The 16,396-nt window shown below is 43.1% G+C and overlaps 1 protein-coding gene across 4 annotated transcripts in view; it reads right to left on the bottom strand.

The window, feature by feature from the left end:
- LOC106582859 (FERM domain-containing protein 4B) overlaps positions 1-16,396 on the bottom strand; it is a 64,257-nt gene that overhangs the window by 35,721 nt on the left and 12,140 nt on the right. For all 4 annotated transcript variants that reach the window (XM_014166405.2, XM_014166406.2, XM_014166404.2 and 1 more), the window contains exons 2-4: positions 801-866; positions 588-682; positions 191-283 (exon numbers count right to left, since the gene is read on the bottom strand). In XM_014166405.2, the coding sequence (XP_014021880.1) occupies positions 191-283; positions 588-682; positions 801-866 (254 nt within the window). The remainder of the gene's footprint in view (positions 1-190; positions 284-587; positions 683-800; positions 867-16,396) is intronic.

Raw genomic sequence — 16,396 nt, 5'->3', positions numbered from 1 at the left:
GGATTTTCAAATAAACCACATATAGCCTAGTTTGCAAAGAGGAAGGGTAAGTCAACAGATTTAAGAACATGTAGGACACACTGTGAAAGCCTCAGCCTGATGGTAGATGTGGTACACTATAGGGTAGCTGGCTGGTACAGTATGGTGGTCCATACTGTAGGCTACCAGCTGAGAGAAAGAGATCCCTCACCTGACCAGGAATTTGAGCTCCAGTGGACCAGTCTTTTTAGTGAAGTCATGATCCAGGACCCTGCGATCCAGCTGGAGCCAGTTACTCTGACCACTTGGGAAGGATACAAGCAGATTTATAGGGTTATAGGCAGAATACGTTATCATCCCCACGACTATGCTGTTAGCATCTGTTGTAAGTAACATGAGTTCTATCTATTTAACTGTGCTGTCAAACTGCTAGACTGATACAAAGTTCTCTCTTAAGTTGCATCATTTCAATTTGTGTCATGGAGATGCAATCAGCAGCATGGAAAAAGAGCTAGACTGGTTTGCACCCATGTATAGTATTTTATATCTGACACCAACATATTGGACATATGTCAGTGAACTAGAATGTAGCTAGGAATTGTACATACGTGTCATCGATGAAGAATAGTCCAAAATACTCCTTCTCCTTCAGGTTAAAGTGTGAGGACACCAAATCTAACAGATCCCGGGACAAGAGCTTTGGCTAGGAAAATGAAACCAGGTAGAGTACAAATGAACACAAATGCATGAAGTATCCACACTAGAGAATAATGACAATTAAAAGTGCAGAGGTTGAGTTTGTGTAGAGGGTGCGTACCTACCTGGACCAGCAGCTCCAGCTTCCTGTCGTCCAGGAGGTGCACCTGGCATTGCCGGCCCTCCGTCATCTATGGGAAGGGAACAGACCTGATGAGATCCCCAGACAGCGGCTACTACACCCTCACTCTAGCACCACCATCTAATTCCTGGTGTCTCCATGCACTGCTGAGACCCAACCAGCGGCACGGCAGCTGTACACCCTACATCCATGACCTTCCTCTGCACCACTCTCATTAACATGAACCAAATCTAATGATCCGAGCCTTTCCTCCCATGTAAGACAAGAAAATGTATAATCTACGGTATAGCTGTTGAATAGATGAATGGATTCCTTTTCCATTGTACAAATGGATGTTAGTGTTCGGGTGCTGTCAGCACATTTTACAGGTGTGTGTGTGTGTGTGTGCTTGCCGTATATTATTCCATGTCCTTGGGTGAGATGAGTGTGTGGCGGTGTTTATATATGTTGGTGATATTGGTGGTGATATTTTAAGACCCATAATGTGCTTTCCTTATTCTGTTACTTCTGAGAGTGTGTAGATGATTAAGGACATTTGTTTCCAACACAGTTGTAAGAAACAAGAAAACACTGAATGGTCAGGTAAAACTGAGAGACAAACAAAGAATGGCCATGTAAGAGGTCTGCGAAAGTTGCAGGGAAACCAGGGAAAGATGCTGCACAGGATTCGTGTCAATGTTGACTCTCAAGGCTGCTTGACACTCAGGAATGTGGCAAAGAAGACAACATTTATTTCTGTGACTCATTGGAGTGAAAAACATGTGGCTCCCAACTGGCTTGGCTGGCCTGGCCTCTGTGGTGGAAAGTGACTGTCACGTTAGGGACCAGTGACCGCAGGGTGGGAATAGACGTTCTGGGCTGATGTTAACTACAGTCTACCAGAACATATTGTTCCCTTCACCACAACACAGTTGATTTTAAGCTGTTATACAGGCTACTTTTTTTGCTTTGTTTTTGAATACATAAAACCTCATTGAAATTTACTCACTTGTGAGCATGTCTGGACCAAGTGTTTTAATTACTGTCACGCAAACACAAAATTATGTAAGCTCCCTTTTTCTAAACTCAAAGTGTCGTTTTTAGGCATTTCAAAAACAAAGTTGAATCATTATTTCCCTTGAGAATTCAAGCCCTTTCCGAATGGTTCAATTGCCCACCTATACGGCAAAGAACAAAAACACAATCATGGATTACTGGATGACGATCAAATTCTTAAGAGTTTTTGTAACACAGAAGAAACTATAAGGCCGGTCTGCATAGAACATTGTGTGCTTTCTGTGTAATCCATCTTAATATAGAGAATTATTGTAGCTGTTAATTACACAAGCTCCATTGTCTATGCAGGGATTAGTCACTATAGTAACCCTTTAAGGGATTATGCGGTTGTCCAGTGCATGATCCACACCATATTACATTTATCAATGTTGCATTGTTACGGACAAATGACATCAAAACCTAAAAACAAAGAGGCCAGTTGCCTAAAATGTGTTAGTCTTCTAACATTGTTTAATGGGATAAAGTGTAATAACAGTAGTACTCATGTAATTACACCCCCTGATTTTCAGCTCCTCGCTTGTGCCCTTCTCTTGCCCCCCTAAAGCCCCCTCTACCTACCCTCACACCACCACCTATTTTAAATTCGCGTTAGCAACTAATGAGCTCCTGCTCAGTCTGAACCCTATCTCCAAAGAATTACGCTACAGCTCACTGCACAAGCAATTTCAGAAAGACAGAGAGACTCATAAAACATTTAAACAGACGCCTAAAATACCCTTAGACTATAAAAGACGTACAATGTGCTGTGGATCTACAATGTTTTTTTCACTCATTTATTTTTTCCTAGTAGCATGGCAGTAAAATAAGAGTTGTTGGTGACTATCTAGCCTAACAATTTTTTTTACTTTAAGTAACTAAGTTTGAAGAATCACTAAGGATGGACCAAACCCACCCCCCACACTTGCAGAAGGCTAGAGGCCATGGCTTTAGAGAGGTTGACCCGCAGGATTAAAGGAAGGTCATGTGATGTGTAATAGCCATGACACAGAGGTCATCCCCTTGACAGCCTGTCATTGGGGTGGGGCGTTCCAGCCATGGCCTCTTCACACGACCTCCAGCCACTGACCTACATGGGCTTAGCTCCAGCCCTGCAGCGTTAGCCCCCACCTGTAATTCACTGCAATAAGCCCCACATATTCTCACTCATTACCATCTCCTGTCACCATCCATCTTCACTGGTGATGATCTACAAATATGAATGTCATTTGGTTTAGTGGTACTTCATGAAGGCCAACCTTTCCTAATTTGACATATTTGAATTATCATTTTTGAACATTTTCAAGATTTGACAGACATGAACGCAGAGTTATAGAGGATGTGTCATTTGTGCACACGCAAGATCCCATTCAGGTGCTCCAGCAAAAGACAGCCTTTCAAAGTACTTCACTTCTATCTGGGAGATCAAAAGACTGGCCATGCTGCTTCCTGATGACTTCCACATGTGCCATGAGACCCCTGTAAACCCGTCTCTGGGACTCAGTCCTCACAGGTACAAACGGCAAACTTTCACCCAATAGACACCATCAACTGGACACTAACCAGTCCAAGACAATCTATCAAAAACAGCATATCATTCTAAAAGTGAAATTGAAATGTAGTTCCCCTTTGGACATACTCTGTTATAGCCACAATGTGATGGTTATTCTACAGACCCCAGACAACTCCTGACAGATATGCCCATTTACAGAAAGCAAGATATCAACAAGACAAGTCAAATTAGAATAGATCAGACATGATCTTGCTCCAGGCACCAGTACCTCCCAGTTTGCAGCTGGCACCGTAACTGTCAACAGAGCAGTCAATAAAAGCCACATTGATTAGAGCAGAATGTACAGTACAACCTTTCCCCTGGAGTAAAAGGATTGGATTAGTAATGCAGTTTCAGCATACCTGATAGAAGTCCCCGAGCTGCCACCATGTCTGTAGGAAGCGGCGGGCTGGCATGAGCCCCTGAGAGGACCACCTTCTGAGGGTCTGCTCCGCCAAGCCCCAAACAACCTGGCTGCTTGAGGCCAAGAGCTCCTCAACTCTAGACATGAAGCTCACAGCCATAGCTGTCCCTTCACCGCTCACTCACTCACTCACTCACTCACAGAGATCAAGGTTCTCGGTGCCCAGCACAGCCTTTCTCTACTGATACTAGTTTGTAGAACGTCTGCGATACTTGAGAGATTCTTGGCCCAAGAGAATGTACGCTGCTGCGTCGAACACCGACTTCACTCTGTGTCTAGATGCTGTTGTGAATGTCAATACCCTGGAAGAACTTCAGTAGTAGTCTACCACTACACACACGCTTTACTATGTCTCCCTGCTGATGTAATGTGTGTGAGTCACAGCTCTGGGCTAGAGGCTGGAGTTGTAGAACTGGAGTGGAGTGTCCCAGCCTCCCGCTATGGGTCCTGGTCCAAGACATAGCCTCACACTCACAGGACGAAGAGGAGAGGGAGGGCAGGACACAGCCACAGAGAACCAGCCTAAAGAAGCTTGGTCTGCTTACCACATAAACACACTTTACACACACATACTGTACACACACAGACTGACGGACAGCTCAATTCCTCCATCTCCGCCTCATAAACATTCTATTTTCTTTGACTAGCAGGATAGTTTTTTTCTTCTTGAGGTTTTCTATTGTGTCGTTAACTTAGATTGGGAATCTCTGATGTCCAGTCTTAATGCACACAGTGTACTGTAGTTATTAATTTAATATCCCTGATAATAAGTGAACATCTCATATCACATTAGATATTGTTATAGATTTTAGTGATTCAGGATGGTTTCTGAAGGTCATTCATTTTCTCTGTAATGTACTCCGGGTGCAGTTTCCTGAAGAGAGCAGATGTCTCCGCCCATCATATTCCACAGGAAAACTCAAAATAACCTGTGCGATTTGGACCAACAGAGGCATTACAGCAGAAACACTATTACTAAAACTGTCTTCCTTTGGAAAATGTTAAATGTTGGAAATTGACAATAAACCGAATGTAATGGATATAGCTTAGGAAAAGTGGTTTCCATAGATTTGCTTTTGATTTCAAACATTGAGATCTGACATACTGTGGGGAAAAAAATACGAATTATTTTATTTATTTAGAATATGAATTTTTTCATTCCTTTTAGCAAAGAAGGATGTTCATATTTTCCCAAAGAGCCACACACCATTCTGACAGAAACTGAAGAAAACAAGTGAAAAGAGAGAAAATGTGCTCTCGGCTGTAGAGTCCCAATTATATAAGTCTATAGTTCAGTCGGACGACGTGTCTCATCTGGAAACAATATCCTGCTGTTTGTTTGAGTGATCCGAGTCTCCTAGAACACAAAAGATTCTGCAGTCAAAACGTACAACAGAACATGTTGCAAAGCCCTCTGAACAGCATCCGAGTGATTATCTGAAACAAAGTTGAATGAATACTCATAACAGTCCTGATTACCGTGGGGGTAAAATCAATGCTAAACCATTGGCTAGATCATAAAAATGGGCTAATCAATTGTTCCCAAGCAGCACTGTCCACTGTCGACAGAACATTAGCAGCTGTGGGATTGTGACTAGCAGGATGACATCGCAGTTTCAGAAGTGTAAACTGTCATCTATCGAAAATCTCTCTCTCATCATTTGTGCCATCTGCCCATTGTCCTGACAGGAAGGACATGATGATTCGTAAATCTTTTGGACGACATGTGTGTAGTCTTATAGTTATAGTATAGTTTTTCTAGTGCGGTAAAGACAAATACTTACTGAACTAAACAATCGCACAGGGTAAAGTTCAACTGCAAAAACATGAACCATTTTGTAATAATGCATCTACTACAGATAAAGCACAGTGTATGGCACTGCAGTGTAGCTTTAACATCTAGCCCCGTTATGACCTATAGACCTATAGATGACATACTACTTTAAACAGAGTAAAGTGTCATTCCCTCTAACTGTATCTACTATCCCATACTATCCAGAGATTTGGACCAGGCAGTATCCAGATGATTCCCTCCACAGTGAGAGGGGAAAGGTCCATTTGCTCCTACAAAACATATGGCCATGCAGGGGCTGTCTTCCATAGAGAGACAAAATAACAGCCAAGCCAGAGGCCAAGACAAACAAACAAACGAATGCACGCACTCACGCACGCACGCGCCTGCTATTCACAGCTGATGTCCATGTGTGATTTTTCTCCAGTCGGCAGCTTTGCGGTAGAGGTAGGGGTGAGACCAAAACAAGAAACTGTCTGTGAATTCAGAGGAAAGTAAGAACCGTATACCTCCCATTGGGAGTAACCACTCTTTATCTATTCCTAAAATCCTCCATGTCCACGTCTTAAAAGAGGAGATTCTATTCAGCTCTATACATGGATGCCTCAGTCCAGATTGACGTTTCCCCTCACACTAGTCTCGCTTTGCCAATCTTATGGTGCACTGTAAGGGAAATGAGACTACCCTCACACAAAATCCACATTTTCAGTTCATCTGGGCCTTTTGAAGAATGGTGGTGGTGATACAACGCAGAGGAGCCGTGTACACTATTATCTGCCACACTGATCTGTGAAACCTTACATATTTCCCTATAGTCCCTGATGAAAGAAAGTATGGATCTATCTTTTCCTCGCGCACTGTGAGTGGACAGCTCCAGCTGTCCCTCTCACACTCATTCACCCATATGTCTCCATAATGACAGACCCACTGGAGAGGCTGGTACCACTGACTGCAGCATGACCTCACACTCTGGCCCGCTCTTCACTCTGAGGTCACTCTCATAAACACATCACTGACAAGCCCCCTCCAAGTCATATATGCTCCACAGAGGAATCAATTTATTTCAGTGCTAATTATTGTCCTCATGACTTCAAGAGTGTGCTTTACCACCAATTGTGTTTTTTCTCTTCTAACAACCAGAATACAATCTATTGTTTTGGGAACTGCTGCCTTGTTGAACATACTGCAGTTTCCAGAAATCACCAGTAGGCGGAGTAATATCACACTACTAGACTAGACTCCACTACTGAATAAGTGTAAGGCAGTTGTCTACAACATTTGTCCTTTTGTTCTAGCCCACAGTGTTAGTGCTGGGCTGAAACAAAAGCCTGCACATCCTGTTGCGCTCCAGAACAGGTGTTGGAGATCCCTGATCTAGTGTAGCCTTTTACAACATACCGGTATACGGGTTGAAAATAGCAGTGATAAATGCCTAAATTGGAATACAGTAGCTATACAGTAACATACTTTACATGACGGCAGACCTCAGGCTCTTGATTTGATACATTTATTGCCACCGGGGCCCGCCGGTGTAACTGCTAAACAGCTTGCTGACTGTAAACTGTACTGCATGATTGTCGTGGGTTAACTAACGCGTTAGTTCTAGTAGCTATGTTGACTATGACATTAGCTAATATGGTAACAACAATTTAGGCTGTGTGTAGCAGTTATGATATGAATGTTTGGCTCTGAAAGATTTTTTCGCCTGGTCACACAGCTGATGTGTTGTGCACTGAAGTGCACAAGCGAAGGGAAAAGGTTAGAGGAAGAGAGCGTGTAGATATGAGAAGGAATTATATAATGAGCAAAGGGATGATGCTGCTTGTATGTGGCTGCTATGAAAGTGAATTGTGCTTGCGTGTGATCAGGGACGTATTAATTCTGCCGATTGTGTTGAAAAACGTTTCTTAAAACGGAAGCAAACGGAACGGGGATAAACATACATCAATTTGTCCAATAGAAACTCTTGTTTACAACTGTTGGACTAATGATTACACCCTAGATCAGCTAGATGCAGGGAAGAGTGTGCAAGGCATTACTTAATGTGTCACTGTCACCTTGATTACTCAAATTTTTCTCTCAACCTTTGCACCTACATTGTAGACTTTATTTAAAAAGCTAAGTTGTAGCAACCTCATGATGGGTACAGGGAAAATTTGAGCATAATGTAGTAGCCTAAACCTATGGATGTTACATTGAGCTGGGTGAATGGAATATCCGATATGCTGTAATAGAAATAAGGCTCATACATTTCTTTATCTTAAACGGCACCGACCACCACTGGATAAGATAGTGTAAAAAAATAATTTGAACAATTTATCTGCACCGTATGTTTCTTAGCTAGCTAGCCAGACAGTTTTAGAGGAATGATTTTATAAATATTTCAAATTCACTGCCAATATTCCATTCAAACATTGCAGACAAGAAAACAGATTTCCAATTTAAAAAAGTATGTGTGTGTGTGTGTGTGTGTGTGTGTGTGTGTGTGTGACAAAGCGAATAATGACAAAGTGAAAACAGGATTTTAGAAATGTTTGCAGAATACCAAGAGTGTGCATAGCTGTCATCAAGGCAAATGGTGGCTACTTTGAAGAATCTCAAATATAAAATATATTTTGATTTGTTTAACACTTTCTTGGTTACTGCATGATTCCATGTGTTATTTCATAGTTTAAATGTCTTCACTATTATTCTACAATGTAGAAAATATTACAAATAAACAAAAACTTTTGAATGAGTAGGTGTGTACAAACTTTTGACTGGTACTGTAAGTATTTAGACCCTTTGCTATGAGACTCAAAATTAAGCTCAGGTGCATCCTGTTTCCATTGATCATCCTTGCGATGTTTCTACAACTTGATTGGAGTCTACCGGTTGTGAATTAAATTGATTGGACATGATTTGGAAAGGCACACGCCTGTCTATATAAGGTCCCACAGTTAACAGTGCATGTCAGGGCAAAAACCAAGCCATGAGGTCGAAGGAATTGTCTGTAGAGCTCCAAGACAGGATTGTGTCGAGGCACAGATCTGGGGAAGGGTGACAAAACATTTCTGCAGCATTGAAGGTTCCCAAGAACACAGTGGCCTCCATCATTCTTAAATGGAAGAAGTTTGGAACCACCAAGACTCTTCCTAGAGCTGGCTGCCCGGCCAAACTGAGCAATAAGGAAAGAAGGGCCTTGGTCAGGGAGGTAACCAAGAACCCGATGGTCACTCTGACAGAGCTCTAGAGTTCCTCGGTGGAGATGGGAGAAGCTTCCAGAAGGACAACCATCTCTGCAGCACTCCACCAATCAGGCCTTTATGGTAGAGTTGCCAGACGGTAGCCACTCTTAGTAAAAGGCACATGACAGGCCGCTTGAGTTTACCAAATGGCACCTAAAGACTCTCAGACCATGAGAAACAAAATTCACTGATCTGATGAAACCAAGATCGAACTATTTGGCCTGAATGTCAAGCGTCACGTCGGGAGGAAACCTGGCACCATCCCTACGGTGAAGCATGGTGGCAGCATCATGCTGTGGGGATGTTTTTCATCAGCAGGGACTGGGAGACGAGTCAGGATCGAGGCAAAGATAAACGGCGCAAAGTGCAGATACTTTCCGAAGGCACTGTGTATGTATGTATGTATGTATGTATGTATGTATGTATGTATGTATGTATGTATGTATGTATGTATGTATGTATGTATGTATGTATGTATGTATGTATGTATGTATGTATGTATGTATACTGCTCAACAAAATAAAGGGAACACTAAAATAACACATCCTAGATCTGAATGAATGAAATAATCTTAATAAATACTTTTTTCTTTACATAGTTGAATGTGCTGACAACAAAATCACACAAAAATAATCAATGGAAATCCAATTTATCAACCCATGGAGGTCTGGATTTGGAGTCACACTCAAAATTAAAGTGGAAAACCACACTACAGGCTGATCCAACTTTGATGTAATGTCCTTAAAACAAGTCAAAATGAGGCTCAGTAGTGTGTGTGGCCTCCACGTGCCTGTATGACCTCCCTACAACGCCTGGGCATGCTCCTGATGACGTGGCGGATGGTCTCCTGAGGGATCTCCTCCCAGACCTGGACTAAAGCATCCGCCAACTCCTGGACGGTCTGTGGTGCAACGTGGCGTTGGTGGATGGAGCGAGACATGATGTCCCAGATGTGCTCAATTGGATTCAGGTCTGGGGAACGGGCGGGCCAGTCCATAGCATCAATGCCTTCCTCTTGCAGGAACTGCTGACACACTCCAGCCACATGAGGTCTAGCATTGTCTTGCATTAGGAGGAACCCAGGGCCAACCGCACCAGCAAATGGTCTCACAAGGGGTCTGAGGATCTCATCTCGGTACCTAATGGCAGTCAGGCTACCTCTGGCGAGCACATGGAGGGCTGTGCGGCCCCCCAAAGAAATGCCACCCCACACCATGACTGACCCACCGCCAAACCGGTCATGCTGGAGGATGTTGCAGGCAGCAGAACGTTCTCCACGGCGTCTCCAGACTGTCACGTCTGTCACGTGCTCAGTGTGAACCTGCTTTCATCTGTGAAGAGCACAGGGCGCCAGTGGCGAATTTACCAATCTTGGTGTTCTCTTGCAAATGCCAAACGTCCTGCACGGTGTTGGGCTGTAAGCACAACCCCCACCTGTGGACGTCGGGCCCTCATACCACCCTCATGGAGTCTGTTTCTGACTGTTTGAGCAGACACGTGCACATTTGTGGCCTGCTGGAGGTCATTTTGCAGGGCTCTGGCAGTGCTCCTCCTGCTCCTCCTTGCACAAAGGCGGAGGTAGCGGTCCTGCTGCTGGGTTGTTGCCCTCCTACGGCCTCCTCCACATCTCCTGATGTACTGGCCTGTCTCCTGGTAGCGCCTCCATGCTCTGGACACTACGCTGACAGACACAGCAAACCTTCTTGCCACAGCTCGCATTGATGTGCCATCCTGGATGAGCTGCACTACCTGAGCCACTTGTGTGGGTTGTAGACTCCGTCTCATGCTACCACTAGAGTGAAAGCACCGCCAGCATTCAAAAGTGACCAAAACATCAGCCAGGAAGCATAGGAACTGAGAAGTGGTCTGTGGTCCCCACCTGCAGAACCACTCCTTTATTGGGGGTGTCTTGCTAATTGCCTATAATTTCCACCTGTTGTCTATTCCATTTGCAAAACAGCATGTGAAATTTATTGTCAATCAGTGTTGCTTCCTAAGTGGACAGTTTGATTTCACAGAAGTGTGATTGACTTGGAGTTACATTGTGTTGTTTAAGTGTTCCCTTTATTTTTTTGAGCATTGTATATTTTTAGAGGCTATTTAAAAACAGAAAATGTGTAAAACTTGTCAATTGTATTTAGAATTATATTAATGTTTTTGGTTGACAATTCTTACACAATTTCTGATATTCACATCCCTTACTTTTTAAAATCTGGATTATTGCTCTACTGCCATTCATTCCAATTAGACTGGTTTGGATTTCTCCCTGACCAATATGGCTGCCATTTTCACCCCATTCTGGAACTTTGAGAGTTGATGACATAGCCCCTCTAGTAATTTAATAGGATCTCTATGGTACTTAGTAGTAGCAACAAACCCAAACCAACCCATGGCCATAGCAAAACATGTCACAGTTGGTTGCATAGTGTAACGTCGTCACCAGCCTGAATCTAATCCAATCTGGAGCCAGTCAGTCTACATCTGTAAAGCACAGAATTAGCTCCCAAACTAGATTGTTATTTCTCAAGATATATTTTTAATGAGGGATGATGACAATCATTGACACTGTTATTCTTTAAGACAAAGTGCACAATTGGATCCCTGGTCATGAACAGATGCTGGGACATACCAGAAGGAGCAAAGAGGGGTATTATAACATGTCAGGTAATGTGATTGCAATGGTTTAGTGACCTCCAAAAATAATTTTATTCACTGTTCACTTGTTATTTTCACAGCTTGTCAGACAAGCTCAGAATAAGTGTCATGCGACACAAATACCCCCGTGACACCACCTCCGTTGCTGCCAATGTCTCCCTTGACTCCTATGAAAAGGACACGCCATCATGAGGCCTCGGACAGTGACCCGAGTTACTGCCCTGATGACAGACAGCTTCATTAACAATGGTGTGTTATGTGAAACGTTGTTTGAAAGTTACCCGGTTTGAGGAACTTAGTAGGTTAATTAACCAGCCAAGCAGATACAAGTGGTAGAGTCATTTTGGTTGTGAAGTGCATTATCAAAAAGCTTTGTTCTTTCTTGATAACAAAATGCAATTTACCACTTGACAGTCTATTCTATCACCCTGTCACATGCCCTACTAGTCAACACCACCTCATAAGTTGAGGAAGTATATTGTTTATGAGGACTCCCTGCTGCAGTTGTTTGAGAGATGTCCAGTTTGCAGCTGAACATGCAACATAGAGAAGACCAGCTGTGAGGATTCCTATAAAAGGAACAGGGAGGACACTTGAATCAAGTTGGTGGCATTTGACCTGGTCAAAAGGTCAAAACTGTTTTGAGTTTTTTCCCCGATTCACCTTCATAACCTAGCCTGGTGGAACCAGCCTGATCGCTGTGTTTACCATTCTATTTCACATATCATGATATCTGAAGTGAAATAGAAAGGTGAATGCAGCAATCAGGTTGGTGCCACCATGCTAATCCTAACCAGCATTGATCATGTAATCAGTGCTCTGTTTGTGTGTGTGTTTCTGTGTGAACGACCAGTATCTTTAATGAGGGGCCGGGAGCTGATCTACACTGCCATGCCCATCAACGGGGCTCTTGCAAAAACCTCACAAAGACCTTATCAGATATCACCTATCCTAACTGCCATTGGTAATTGATGGTCACAAATACATCTATGGAGCCAGCACTTGGAGACTTGCAAGATGTGATGGAGTCTGACCGACAGACAGGCTTGATACTGACGTCTCTGAATGGAGAGACCTGGCACTGCATTAAAATCTTAATACACACAACTTTTACTTGTATAGTCTTTTTTTTATTATTGAATTGAATGGTATCAGTCAATATGTGGAGGGAGAAACCCTGTGTATTCTGCACTAGGATCAGGGAACTCCTGCTGTATACGGGACACCACAAAGGAAGGTATGACCACTGACATGTTTGCTAAGGTAACCCCATTACCACCAGACAAAATGCTGATAGGCACAGTATCTTGTTAACTGACTTGCCTAGTTAAATAAAAGGTTAATAAAAAAAAATGTACTACATTTTAAAGTGATCAAAAACACTTAGTTTAAAATATCTACATAAACTCAGCAATTGCATTCTCATATTACTCTGGAGGCAACTGACCTATTCAAAGCGTCCTCCGGCATCTCACCATGCATCTGCCTGTAGTTATTGAACACAACCTGCAAGAGGTTTGTTTGTTGTAATTGAGTGTTGTGAAACAGCTGCAAACCACACCCCCAAGCCAACTCACATTTGGCTTCTGTCATGGCCTGGCAGCCAGCATTTCAGGAGGAGCAAGACAAAAAAAATGAGGCCAAATCAGTGGGGGATTTTCCCCTTTAAGGAGCACACTATAGTCTTGAGTGTTACCTGACAATTGTTCACATAGCGTTTTTATCTGACTAGCGAGTGCTTTGAGGAGATGATTAACACACCTCAGGCGTGCTCTGGCTCTGGTACTGCGGCAGCGGATGTCTGTTTCAATTTAGATACCTCTCAGTCCAATTCCATAACTTATCAGTATTAATAGGCTTGGGTCTATAGGGAACACAATGAGGGCATGACATTGCTGCCATGATCATCAAGCATCTGTGTCCCCTAGCTAATTTCATTAGGATGGCAATTACCACGTACTGTAAGCGCTCTGTTAATTGTCTAAAAGAGGATGGCCTCCCACAGCAGCAGACATACAGCTCCAGCACAGGGCAACAGCTGTTGACACACAGCTACAGCTGACAGGCCACAGCCCCATTCCACATACAGAGCTACAGCTGACAGGCAGCCAGGCTAGGACACGAACGCATACAGTACAGTACGGCTGAGGCAAGGGCAGCATGGTGGACAGTGTTAGCATTCCCTTTCCTCTCAGAGATGATGCCCATGCCATGCCTTCAGAGTGACAGGGACAGTGCCATGGCTTTACATGGAAATTATCCTGACTGCTGCCTCTGTTCAGAAGCAGAGCAGGTGTCTAATCTGTTCCGGACCAGGATGTCCCGATGGGAACATTTTGTAGTCATAAATCAAACAGGAGTGGATTAAAACATTTCAAATAATCAAGTCTAGCAGTTATGCATAAGTGATTGCTTGATTGCTATGCTACATGTCTCGTATGTTGTAGTGTTTACCAAATTAAATAAAGTCTAATAACTTACTCTTACTCTTCCCCTGTGCTCCAATAAGCTCTCCCTATTCAGAAGGGTTGCTATTAAGCACACATTCTGCATTTAATCAACCAGGGATGAAACTATAGATTCTGAGAAGGATTTGTATTTTCTTTCCCAGTATGTCTGTGACTGAGAGGTCCTCATTATATGTTTAAGGGAAGTTCTCAGTGCATATGTTTAATACACACACACACACACACACACACACACACACACACACACACACACACACACACACACACACACACACACACACACACACACACACACACACAATAATACCCCATTAAAGTCATGTGATTAAGCTCCAGTTGGTGAATGAGAGAGAGAGAAAAGCTTTTTGTGTGTGGTGGGGCGGTACAGTCAAGCCCTGCTTTGTGCAGCCTGGCAAGGGGTGGAGGAAAGGGAGAGGTGTCAGGGGGTCAGTACTGCCACCACCGTCCCATTGCGATGTCTGTTATGACCAGGGATTTGGGACCTGGTTCTCTGCTTTCCAGGACACTGCTCTCAGGCCTACTGGAGGCCTGTGACAAACCCAGTGTGCATAACCCAGATGCCACCGAGCTGAGGGGGCTGAGGGGGTGGGACGGAGGCCATGGTGTCAGCCGCACACTGTCTGCCCTCATCAAATAAGCCCCTGGCCCCAAGGGATTGTGGGTGCTGCTGAGATTTGCAAAGGCAAAGGCAGTTAGAGAGAGGAAAAATGAACTGGAGTTGCAGGGTTTTAATATGATATGCAAGAGATGGAGGTCATGAATGACTGCTCTCTGTGGGGGTCCTAAGAGACAGACAAAGACAGGGAGAGAGTAAAGAAGCAAGCGAGAGAGAGAGACAGCGAGAGCGAGAGACAGATAATGGTTCATATAACATGTATGCTGATACCTCATACTTGAATGTCTAACTCCTCTAACACACTGTATTTGTTTAGGAAGTGATTTTATTCTATAAATGACTTGAGTGTCATGCTATGCCTGGTCAACAAAACATCCCTGTTCAGTCATGTTGTAAAATACGTTTTATTCAACACAATAGCAAAATGTCTGTTTTTATTTATAGCTAATGTTCAGCAATGACATTGTCCTTGTTCTGTAAATATAGATGAATTACCACCATCATGTATCCAATTTCCACAGTAATGTGAATGATGCCCAGAGGAAGATCTGTAGGGACCCAGTGAAAAGGTTATTCTGAATGCTAAACTAGGACTGTGGTGGTCATGAAGCTTTGTCCGCCGGTGATTGTCAAGCAAATGACTGCCGGTCTCACGGTAATTGACCATTAATTAACATAAACACATTTAGCATCTCCTGGCTTCCACGCATAGCCTACAAGCCACTGATACAGACCTTTGGAACATCTACATTTGAAAAAGTATATAAAATCCATTTAATATAGCCTACACAATAAATTCATAATTTATTTTAAACATGATAGGAAGAAAATGTAGTATATTTCAGAAGAACAGAATAGCATACTCTTGTTCTTATGTTAGACCCTGGTCTGGCTATGCCATATGGCTGTGGGCTGCACTAGTTCATTTAGCAGACAAGATTTGCTTAGAAGTCTGTGGCATTATTGTATGGTATGAAGAATACAATTTTACATAGCTGAATAAAATAGGATGTTTTCTACTAACAATTTCCGAGGGAGTGCGCAAATTCTGTGTTGAGCGGTTAACAAAGAAACAGGTCCTCCTATATTCTTAATTTCAAGTTATTTATGCAACTTTAGTTGTGATACAAACGTTGGGCTATGTGTTTAGATGTTTTATACATTCTAAGGCTTCATGATGTGACTCTAATGATGATTTAAAAAAAGCGGAAAACCATGAGCTCTGCTTTGTTTCTTGCACAGGCTGCACACACTTCATCAGTCTCTCATTCACAATTTGACAAGCACTTGATAATCTCTTGAATTTCCTGGCGGCATCCCCCTAGTGTGGCCGTAATGCCCCCTAAAAAAATCCATACATTTTGCAGCCAGCGGCCTTTGTTGATATAATAATTATAATTCCCTTCTCCCAGCTGCATGTTCCCGAAGTACCTATCACTCACATAGCTCTCTCAGATATCGTAATTGTTATTAGCCAATGCCGTCACGTGATCAGGTTCTCCTCACAGGCATCTATCTCAGCTCCGAAGTAGGCTACAAGTAAAAGACAGACACATCAAGGATGCAACTGCGCACATCCTTCTTATCGAATTCCAAGGCGCGTATTTAAGATGTTAGAACTGTCCACATTTACTTTTCATCAGCCAACAAAATGAGTAGGCTTAACGAACAGCAAAAGCACTAGCCTACATCGATCTACTATCCCCCAAAGTACAAAAGTTAACCTATTCTATTGCGAGAAATCAATATTCCAAACATAGGTCTGGGACAGTTGTGGAATGTGATAGATCCC

This window comes from Salmo salar, chromosome ssa22 (assembly GCF_905237065.1).
Source record: "Salmo salar chromosome ssa22, Ssal_v3.1, whole genome shotgun sequence".
NCBI classification, from domain to species: domain Eukaryota; kingdom Metazoa; phylum Chordata; class Actinopteri; order Salmoniformes; family Salmonidae; genus Salmo; species Salmo salar.
Note: the sequence above shows the minus strand (reverse complement) of the source record. Positions and strands in the feature narration are given on the sequence as shown.